Genomic DNA, 11,394 nt, shown 5'->3' with positions numbered 1-11,394 from the left:
CCTACGCTTCCTGTAGTGTATTACAGTCTGTCAGAGCGACTGTGTGGATCATATGAACATTATAGAGCTTTTTAAATGAAACAGTAGAAGCTGTATCGCCCCCTACGCTTCCTGTAGTGTATTACAGTCTGTCAGAGCGACTGTGTGGATCATATGAACATTATAGAGCTTTTTAAATGAAACAGTAGAAGCCGTATCGCCCCCTACGCTTCCTGTAGTGTATTACAGTCTGTCAGAGCGACTGTGTGGATCATATGAACATTATAGAGCTTTTTAAATGAAACAGTAGAAGCCGTATCGCCCCCTACGCTTCCTGTAGTGTATTACAGTCTGTCAGAGCGACTGTGTGGATCATATGAACATTATAGAGCTTTTTAAATGAAACAGTAGAAGCCGTATCGCCCCCTACGCTTCCTGTAGTGTATTACAGTCTGTCAGAGTGACTGTGTGGATCATATGAACATTATAGAGCTTTTTAAATGAAACAGTAGAAGCCGTATCGCCCCCTACGCTTCCTGTAGTGTATTACAGTCTGTCAGAGCGACTGTGTGGATCATATGATCATTATAGAGCTTTTTAAATGAAACAGTAGAAGCCGTATCGCCCCCTACGCTTCCTGTAGTGTATTACAGTCTGTCAGAGCGACTGTGTGGATCATATGATCATTATAGAGCTTTTTAAATGAAACAGTAGAAGCCGTATCGCCCCCTACGCTTCCTGTAGTGTATTACAGTCTGTCAGAGCGACTGTGTGGATCATATGAATATTATAGAGCTTTTTAAATGAAACAGTAGAAGCCGTATCGCCCCCTACGCTTCCTGTAGTGTATTACAGTCTGTCAGAGCGACTGTGTGGATCATATGAACATTATAGAGCTTTTTAAATGAAACAGTAGAAGCCGTATCGCCCCCTACGCTTCCTGTAGTGTATTACAGTCTGTCAGAGCGACTGTGTGGATCATATGAACATTATAGAGCTTTTTAAATGAAACAGTAGAAGCCGTATCGCCCCCTACGCTTCCTGTAGTGTATTACAGTCTGTCAGAGCGACTGTATGGATCATATGAACATTATAGAGCTTTTTAAATGAAACAGTAGAAGCCGTATCGCCCCCTACGCTTCCTGTAGTGTATTACAGTCTGTCAGAGCGACTGTGTGGATCATATGAACATTATAGAGCTTTTTAAATGAAACAGTAGAAGCCGTATCGCCCCCTACGCTTCCTGTAGTGTATTACAGTCTGTCAGAGCGACTGTGTGGATCATATGAACATTATAGAGCTTTTTAAATGAAACAGTAGAAGCCGTATCGCCCCCTACGCTTCCTGTAGTGTATTACAGTCTGTCAGAGCGACTGTGTGGATCATAAACATTATAGAGCTTTTTAAATGAAACAGTAGAAGCCGTATCGCCCCCTACGCTTCCTGTAGTGTATTACAGTCTGTCAGAGCGACTGTGTGGATCATATGAACATTACAGAGCTTTTTAAATGAAACAGTAGAAGCCGTATCGCCCCTACGCTTCCTGTAGTGTATTACAGTCTGTCAGAGCGACTGTGTGGATCATATGAACATTATAGAGCTTTTTAAATGAAACAGTAGAAGCCGTATCGCCCCCTACGCTTCCTGTAGTGTATTACAGTCTGTCAGAGTGACTGTGTGGATCATATGAACATTATAGAGCTTTTTAAATGAAACAGTAGAAGCCGTATCGCCCCCTACGCTTCGTGTAGTGTATTACAGTCTGTCAGAGCAACTGTGTGGATCATATGAACATTATAGAGCTTTTTAAATGAAACAGTAGAAGCCGTATCGCCCCCTACGCTTCCTGTAGTGTATTACAGTCTGTCAGAGCGACTGTGTGGATCATATGAACATTATAGAGCTTTTTAAATGAAACAGTAGAAGCCGTATCGCCCCTACGCTTCCTGTAGTGTATTACAGTCTGTCAGAGCGACTGTGTGGATCATATGAACATTATAGAGCTTTTTAAATGAAGCAGTAGAAGCCGTATCGCCCCCTACGCTTCCTGTAGTGTATTACAGTCTGTCAGAGCGACTGTGTGGATCATATGAACATTATAGAGCTTTTTAAATGAAACAGTAGAAGCCGTATCGCCCCCTACGCTTCCTGTAGTGTATTACAGTCTGTCAGAGCGACTGTGTGGATCATATGAACATTATAGAGCTTTTTAAATGAAACAGTAGAAGCCGTATCGCCCCCTACGCTTCCTGTAGTGTATTACAGTCTGTCAGAGCGACTGTGTGGATCATATGAACATTATAGAGCTTTTTAAATGAAACAGTAGAAGCCGTATCGCCCCCTACGCTTCCTGTAGTGTATTACAGTCTGTCAGAGCGACTGTGTGGATCATATGAACATTATAGAGCTTTTAAATGAAACAGTAGAAGCCGTATCGCCCCCTACGCTTCCTGTAGTGTATTACAGTCTGTCAGAGCGACTGTGTGGATCATATGAACATTATAGAGCTTTTTAAATGAAACAGTAGAAGCCGTATCGCCCCCTACGCTTCCTGTAGTGTATTACAGTCTGTCAGAGTGACTGTGTGGATCATATGATCATTATAGAGCTTTTTAAATGAAACAGTAGAAGCCGTATCGCCCCCTACGCTTCCTGTAGTGTATTACAGTCTGTCAGAGCGACTGTGTGGATCATATGAATATTATAGAGCTTTTTGAATGAAACAGTAGAAGCCGTATCGCCCCCTACGCTTCCTGTAGTGTATTACAGTCTGTCAGAGCGACTGTGTGGATCATATGAACATTATAGAGCTTTTTAAATGAAACAGTAGAAGCCGTATCGCCCCCTACGCTTCCTGTAGTGTATTACAGTCTGTCAGAGCGACTGTGTGGATCATATGAACATTATAGAGCTTTTTAAATGAAACAGTAGAAGCCGTATCGCCCCCTACGCTTCCTGTAGTGTATTACAGTCTGTCAGAGCGACTGTGTGGATCATATGAACATTATAGAGCTTTTTAAATGAAACAGTAGAAGCCGTATCGCCCCTACGCTTCCTGTAGTGTATTACAGTCTGTCAGAGCGACTGTGTGGATCATATGAATATTATAGAGCTTTTTGAATGAAACAGTAGAAGCCGTATCGCCCCCTACGCTTCCTGTAGTGTATTACAGTCTGTCAGAGCGACTGTGTGGATCATAATGAACATTATAGAGCTTTTTAAATGAAACAGTAGAAGCCGTATCGCCCCCTACGCTTCCTGTAGTGTATTACAGTCTGTCAGAGCGACTGTGTGGATCATATGAACATTATAGAGCTTTTTAAATGAAACAGTAGAAGCCGTATCGCCCCCTACGCTTCCTGTAGTGTATTACAGTCTGTCAGAGCGACTGTGTGGATCATATGAACATTATAGAGCTTTTTAAATGAAACAGTAGAAGCCGTATCGCCCCCTACGCTTCCTGTAGGTATTACAGTCTGTCAGAGCGACTGTGTGGATCATATGAACATTATAGAGCTTTTTAAATGAAACAGTAGAAGCCGTATCGCCCCCTACGCTTCCTGCAGTGTATTACAGTCTGTCAGAGCGACTGTGTGGATCATATGAACATTATAGAGCTTTTTAAATGAAACAGTAGAAGCCGTATCGCCCCTTACGCTTCCTGTAGTGTATTACAGTCTGTCAGAGCAACTGTGTGGATCATATGAACATTATAGAGCTTTTTAAATGAAACAGTAGAAGCCGTATCGCCCCCTACGCTTCCTGTAGTGTATTACAGTCTGTCAGAGCGACTGTGTGGATCATATGAACATTATAGAGCTTTTTAAATGAAACAGTAGAAGCCGTATCGCCCCCTACGCTTCCTGTAGTGTATTACAGTCTGTCAGAGCGACTGTGTGGATCATATGAACGTCATAGAGACGGGCATTGAGTTTATTATTATTATTACTAACATTTTATTCTTATTATCCGTTTTGTGAATTGTTGCAGCAGCAGGTAAATTACCCGTTCTGTCTGTAGGTGGCGCTGGGGGATTTTAAACATACTCTGAGGGAGATCCAGGCTCTGGCCATCGTGAAGCTGAAGGAGCTGTTCAGGATGTACGGTAAGAAGGAGCCAGAGGACCGAGAGCTGTGGAAGGAAGTAGCACAGGACGTGTGGGAGACAGTGGGTGTGGGTGAGGAGCGTGGGCAGGACGTGGGCATGGCTTCAGAGGGAGGAGTGGGCCAGAAAGGTGTGTACGACCTCAAGGCTCACCTGGAGAAGCTGACGGACATCCTGCAGGAGGTGAAGGAGCAGAACAACCTGAAGGATGAAGAGATCCGAGCGCTCAGAGACAGAATGATGAAGATGGAGAAGGTCATACCAGCAGTGCAACAGGTAACACACACAAACATACAGCACCGTGAAGAACATCAGCCTTCATTTCATTTCCAGTCAAAGCCAAAAGGGACAGATATTTGTGAGGAGATTAGGAATAAGATAATCTGTGATGAGGCCTCTAACAACCACCTGGAAGAGCTGGTCAACCCTAAAGCTGCCCCCATCAGATAAACAGCACTGAAAGCTTTGATCTCTGAGAGAGAGGACAAGATCAAGCTGCTTCAGATCTGAAAACATCCACAGGTGTTTCTGTCCATCCTTCCACTGTGAGAAGACCACTCAGCACTGTGGGTCTGAAAGGAGGTGTAGCTGATCAAGAAGAACCTCACTGAGAAAAGGAGACGGACACATCAAACAAAGAAGCTGGACGATGGACTGACCGCCCCAGAGTCCAGACCTCAGCACCACTGAATGGGTTTGATTAGTTCAGAAAATCATCAACCAGCTTCTCAGACTGAGCTTTGGAGGCGGGTCTGCAGGTTCTGAGGAGCTGAAAGTGAGGATCCTGAGAAGAACAGAAGCTCGAATGAAGGAAAAGCAGAAAAGAAGAGCAGAAAAATGTTTTTATTTTCTTTCCTGATGCTGAAAAATCAATAACTTGTACGTAACGGCGGTTTTGACTGGAAATTAAGTGCAGGGTGGCTCAGTTCTGTATAATCAGTAGATTATTTAGAATATTAATATGTGTAAATACATTACAGTTTAAAATATGAATTAACAGAAATCATGTTGATGTTTTGCCTGGTGTCCTTCAGGACGACGGCTCATCAGAGGACCAGGTTTGGGAGGATACGGAGGCAGATGAGGGGCGGGGCATTGATCAAGATGGGTGTGGCCCCATGGGTGTCCAGTCCAATGAGGAGCGAGTGAAGCGGCTGATGGACGAAGACCCCGCCTTCCGCCGAGGGCGTCTCCGCTGGCTCAAACAAGAGCAGACCCGTCTCCAAAACCTGCAGCAGCAGCAAATCACCAAGCGGCTACGGCGTGGGGGCGGGGCTGGGGGCGGAACTGGAGATGGAGGCGTGGTCCATCTGCCCGGAACCGGACGGTTTATCCCGCCGCAGGAGTGCAAGCTGAAGTTTCCTTTTAAGAGCAACCCGCAGCACCGGCTGTCCTGGAGCCCCGCCTCCTTGCAAGCCCTGCCCACTGGGGAGGACAGGAGTGAGGGGGAGGAGCTGAATGATAGCCAGTCTCCACCCATAAATCTCATGGGTCCACCCACCACAGTCCAGGCGATGGCTTCATTTCTCCCTGCTCCTTTCCAGATGCCGGTTGTCATGGGACACCAGCGCATGCGTACACCTTCTCCACATCGCACCTGGCAACCACGTAATTATGACGGCAGTAGCTATGGCAACAGCAGTGGTCACTTCCCGCAGCAGCAGCAGTGGCGCTGCAGGCGGAACTCTCTGGACAGTTCAACGGCTTCCAACAGGCAGGGTCGCTACGGCAACCCCAATGACCAGGAGCATCAGCAGCAGGGGGGGCACGGTCGCTATCGGCGACAGTCACCAAGCCCTGGATCGAGAGGGGAGGCGGGACACCAGCCTAGAGACGGTTACTATGGCAACCAGCATCACCACCTCCACCACCACCCTCAGCAGCAGCAGTTTATCCCTCATTTTCAGATGTACCAGACTCCACCCCCCGCACTCGCACACGCACACACCCTGCCACGCAACATGCACGGCTGGGGAGGGGTCCCAAAGTTCCAGGGGTACACCACGCCCCCCCGCATGAGGCGTCAGTACAGTGCCCCCGACCTGAAGAGCAAGGAAACGCCCGTCTGAGTGTGTGTGTGTGTGTCTGTGTTGGTGTGTGTGTGTGTGTGTGTGTGAGTGGGTGCAACATGTTTTGCTGACCTTTGTTGCTTTGTTGCTGCAGCTGTGATGTCATTGTGATGTCATACGTTACATGATAGTGTCATTAGCCCATTAGCACACTGACCTGAGCTACGCTAGAGACAGAACTGAGACACTCACAACACCAAATAACTAAACACACTCTGTGCTGTGTGTGTGTGTGTGTGTGTGTGTGTGTGTTAAAGGGCCCATACCATGTAAAGCTGAGTTTCCTCACTGTGGTTAATGCAGTGTGTAACTGTTCACTCTCCAGTCTCTATAGTCCATATTTTGAAACCAAAGCTGTTTTCAGCTGTTTTCAGTTTGTGACCTGGGCTGGACGATACGGCACAAATATCACATCACATATACTTCAGAGCAGTGTCACGATGCACAGTACGCATCACGATATTCAGACGCACAAGATGTTCCAGATTTGACAAAAAGCTGCTAAAACAGGAGTCACAACCCAAATGTTAAGAAGAGCCCAACCACCTTGGGAGCCACAACATTTTACTGTCTTGGCTGTAAATGTGCTGATGTGCCAGTACAGGATAACAATATAAACGAAAACTCAGACCCACTCTGCTCTGCTTTCAGCTTCAGCTCAGCTACAGCTGCTTTTCTCACATCTCCAGCAGGAAACTTCTCCAATAAAGTAGAACGGTTTCTTATAAAACGTCTCTCAACGTTCACTTTATGAGGCTGAAGTTGCTTCTCATTCGCGAGGTTCTTGTTGGATTTTCCCGTTCCACCTTAAATCTCAGCCTGAGGTGCCAGAATGCAACTGCTGCACTGTTTAAGGTGGAACGAGACAATTTGAACGGGAAGCTGACTTCAGCTTCACGACTTTTCAGCGTTTCAGCTCCTCGTTGCTGTGAGGTTTCAGCAAAATCCAGATGAATGCGGAGGTGAATGAAAAGGAGAGGTTTATTTACTTCAGGCTGAATTGGCGTCAATGTACATGCAGAGGTCACAAGCGGGATGATTCAAAACCAAAGTCGTGGTCACAGGCAGAACGGTCAAACAAACAAGTCCAGAAACAGGCAACCAGAAAAATCAGGGCAAGACAAAAGTCAGAGTCCAGATAAACAAGAAACGGGTCAAAACCAAAAGGCAGTCAGAAATAACGCTCAGCAAGTTCATACCAGAAACAATACATCACAACGACTAAGTCTACAGCCCGGGCTTTTATATTCTGCTCTGGTCATGAGTTCACCTGCTCAGGTGAGATGAGTTAGTAATCTGGTGACCTAAAGCGCTGATAGGAGCGTGACCGGTCACGTGTTCTCCCGATGATTCCTGACCGTCCGTCTGAGGCGTGACAGTTTAAATGTATCAGGAAACCAGCTGGACTGATTATAAACACTAATCAGTCCATTCGTCTCCAGATTATCGATGTCCGTCTTAAATCTCTCTCTTTGCCGTTTCGTAGCTACTAGCTGGGCGAGACTGTTGTCTGTGTTGCTATGGTGACCAGCCGTCTGCGCTGATCTTCAGGGTTAAAGGGTGAGTCAGCAGTTCTTCATTAATTCCAGCGTTTAAGACCATTTACTGTTAAACTGTGTTGAAGGATCAGCAGAGCTTTATTTTACTGTAGAGGAGGATTATTTTATTATTACCTGCTGATCTGATACAATCAAACTCAGAAACGCACATTATCACCATAAATACGATGAAACCACGTGTTTACCTGCGCACCCCTATCCAGCCTACAGCAGTTTAGCCCCGCCCCTTCACACTGCGGTTATATGGAGTGTCTCAGCACAAACTGCACCTTAAACGAGCCACAATCAGAAGAGAGCTCATTTACATACATCAGTCTTAAAGACACAGTGACCGGCTGACGCTGAGGGATGAAGAGAGGCTGGAAAATGATCATGTAGAAATGAATTATGACTGGAAGCCACAGTGCTGTGTACAGCAGAAATGTAGGGTATGGGCCCTTTAACTCCAAGGAGACATACCTCATAACCGCAGAGCGCCCTGCTTCAGTCTGACCCGCAGACTTAGACATCCAGATCATCTGACATCATAGTGCCTTTATCTCTGTGTGTGTGTGTGTGTGTGTGTGTGTGTGTGTGTGTGTGTGAGAGAGCCAATCCCAAAGACTGTGTGTGTGTGTTCAGAGGAGACACAGCGCCTCCTGCTGGCTGAGTATGGTTACTGACAGTAAAGGGCTCTGTATGTATGAGCTGATGAACACTACCTCCTCTATGCAATAAGAGAGAGAGAGAGAGAGCAGAACAGTGGAGAGAGAGAGATTAAACTAATGAAGAGTGTAAGTAGGGAATGATAGAAAGAGATCCAGAGAGAGAGGGGAGGGAGGGAGGATGAGTGCTGAAGTGGGTGCAGGTAGAAACCCTCCTGAATCAGGCAGCACTTTAGAAAGAAACTGGGGTCAGAGGTCATGGAGACCGCAGGCTAGACGGCTGAGGGTTAGAGGGAACCTTAGTACCGAGTCCCGGCTGGACGCTGACCGTCAGAGCCAGGCCTTTAATACGGGATCTGAAGGAAATAACCAACGTCTACCATTACGCTAACATCTGCCAGCACCCTAAGGGGATTGTAGTAGTATGTTAGCGCTAAGCTAACAGGGTTTGCTCGCCCGTTTTAGAGCCATTTAAAGTTAAAACATGTTTGCAGCGACTCAGTAAAGAGTCCTGTGTAGAGCTGCTGCTGCCGCTGTTCTACTTTCCTAACAGCTACCCGGAACACTGCTTGGACTTCAGCTCGTTTTCTCAGTCAGTGACGAATCTAGAACCTCCAGAATGATTTTGCTCGCCACCACAATGTGAATCAAAGCATGGTTGATTGGTTCCTCTGCCACTTCGTAGTTATGTTGGTAGTTAATCTAGCATGTGAGGCCTTCAGTCCAGCTCCTGAAGTCCTACCCAATGGGAGAGCAGCTGGGCTGCATCTACCTGCATACCACTTACAGTGTGATCATCATTTCTTTACACAGGTGGGTGAGGGTGGAGTTAGGAGTCTTGCCCAAGGACTCTTATTGGTGTAGTGTAGGGTCCTTGCCCGAGGAGGGGATTGAACCGAAGCCTACAGTGTAGAAAGCAGAGGTGTTACCCACTACACTAACCAACCACTATAGAAACGTCAGGGGAGGGTTTGTGGACCCCAGAGATGAAGTAAACACTGCAGGCATCATCAGTTTGTCTATGAAGGCCTAGAAGGCCCAGAAAACACCAATTACCCGGATTGCGCTGAAATTCTGGCCACCAAAATGGTCAGAAGCAGCACAAAGAGAAAACCGGCCAGGATTTTTGATTAAAGGCCTAGAAATGTGAAAACCGAAGACTTTCTGAATGATTTTAGAGGTGATGAATGAGAAAAGCTCCCCGTTTGTGCTGTTTAGACCGCAGATAAGGAGAGTTTAGGCTCTGATTAGTGTGGAGAGAAACTGCCCGGTCCGTCAGAGTGGACACTCAGCATGAACAGCAGGTCAAGGCTTTTCATCCCTGTTTAAATTTAATCCCCATGAACCCGAAGGAGCAGATCAGCTCTACTCTGTGTTCTGTAGGGTCTGAGGTCAGTTCACAGCGTTAGTGTAGAGTCGGGACTCGGTGCTAGATTCTCTCTGACGTTCTGCTCAGATCAGAAACACTACGCAGAACAACCCTCCGACTGACCAAGGACGTCCTGTACTCACTTAAAAAGGCAGTTCTTCAAGGGTTCTTTAGTAACGGGACTGGTTCTGTTTGGTTTGTCATGCTTAAATGGTTCTGTGCATGGTGAAGTGGTTCTTTAGATTGATGTAGAAGGTGTTGTATATGTTTCAATATTGCACCAAAAAGGGTTCTGCTGTTGTTATGACATCAAGCTTGTGACAATAGAAGAACCTTTTTCGGTGCCATATAGAACCCTATTTGAAAAGGTTCTATGTAGAACCATCAACAACAGAACTGGCTAAAGGAAATGGTCCTTTGCGTGGTGATGGAAGGAGAATGTGTTGTATATGGTTCTATGTAGTGCCAAAAAAAAGGTTCTGCTATTGTTATGATGTCAAGGTTGTGACATAGGAAGAACCCTTTTGGTGCTATGTAGAACACATTCTCCTTCAGTCTGAAGAACCGTTTCACCAAAGACCCATTTAAGCATGCAGATGGTTCTATGTACAACTCATTGTTCTAAATAGAACCATTCCCTTTATTATAGAACCCCTGAAGAATCATGTTCTTTAGGAGTGAGCAGATGTTATTAAACACTAATGCGTTTTATATAAATATTAAAGTGCCTTCAAATTTTTTAAATTCACTTTTTCAGTTTTAAATGAAAAATGATGATGCGTCGCCATGGAAATGGCGCAGTCTACAGTAGCTTTGAGGTGAGTGTGTGTGTGTGTGTGTGTGTGTGTGTGTGTGTGTGTGTGTGTGTGTGTGTGATTGTACAAGCTCCACTCTGAACTTGCTGGACTGGTCAAACCTCACACTGATGTCCACAGCAGGAAACCGAGTGACCGATTGATCGTTTTCATTGATTATTGATTGTTTTGTTGATTGTCCAATAGGAACGGTTGTCGCTCTTTTGGACGATGCTTTTAGTTGATAATGATGTCTCTCTGTGACCGCGGAGAACATCTCCATGACAACCTGCATTAGGGGGCGGAGTGTGTGGGGCTCACAGATGAGCCACAGTGGAAATGATGGATTTGACCTTTGACCCTACAGGACAATCCTATGTTTTATTTCTGTGTTTTCATCTAAAATCTGTTACTCTTTTAGTTTTACATGACTGTGTAGCCTTCAATTTGATTTCAGTCTGATTTCTGTTTATGATTTCAGCCTGATTTCTGTTTGTTTATGATTTCAGCCTGATTTCTGTTTGTGTTTATGATTTCAGCCTGATTTCTGTTTGTGTTTATGATTTCAGTCTGATTTCTGTTTGTTTATGATTTCAGTCTGATTTCTGTTTGTGTTTATGATTTCACTCTGATTTCTGTTTGTGTTTATGATTTCAGCCTGATTTCTGTTTGTGTTTATGATTTCAGCCTGATTTCTGTTTGTGTTTATGATTTCAGCCTGATTTCTGTTTGTTTATGATTTCAGTGTTATTTCTGTTTGTGTTTATGATTTCAGTCTGATTTCTGTTTGTGTTTATGATTTCAGCCTGATTTCTGTTTGTGTTTATGATTTCAGTCTGATTTCTGTTTGTTTATGATTTCAGTCTGATTTCTGTT

The 11,394-nt window shown here is 45.2% G+C and overlaps 1 protein-coding gene across 3 annotated transcripts in view; it reads left to right on the top strand.

Annotated features, from left to right (window-relative positions):
- The window catches only part of si:ch73-375g18.1 (kinesin-like protein KIF1C), a 61,638-nt gene extending 50,557 nt beyond the window's left edge, over positions 1–11,081 (top strand). For all 3 annotated transcript variants that reach the window (XM_037541089.1, XM_037541090.1, XM_037541088.1), the window contains exons 23-24: positions 4,000–4,359; positions 5,118–11,081. In XM_037541089.1, coding sequence (XP_037396986.1) covers positions 4,000–4,359; positions 5,118–6,152 — 1,395 coding nt within the window. In that variant the 3' untranslated portion in view covers positions 6,153–11,081. The remainder of the gene's footprint in view (positions 1–3,999; positions 4,360–5,117) is intronic.
- Positions 11,082–11,394: the final 313 nt, after the last annotated feature.

The sequence above is a fragment of the Pygocentrus nattereri genome, chromosome 9 (genome assembly GCF_015220715.1).
Source record: "Pygocentrus nattereri isolate fPygNat1 chromosome 9, fPygNat1.pri, whole genome shotgun sequence".
NCBI lineage: Eukaryota > Metazoa > Chordata > Actinopteri > Characiformes > Serrasalmidae > Pygocentrus > Pygocentrus nattereri.
This window is presented reverse-complemented; position numbering and strand designations above follow the sequence as displayed.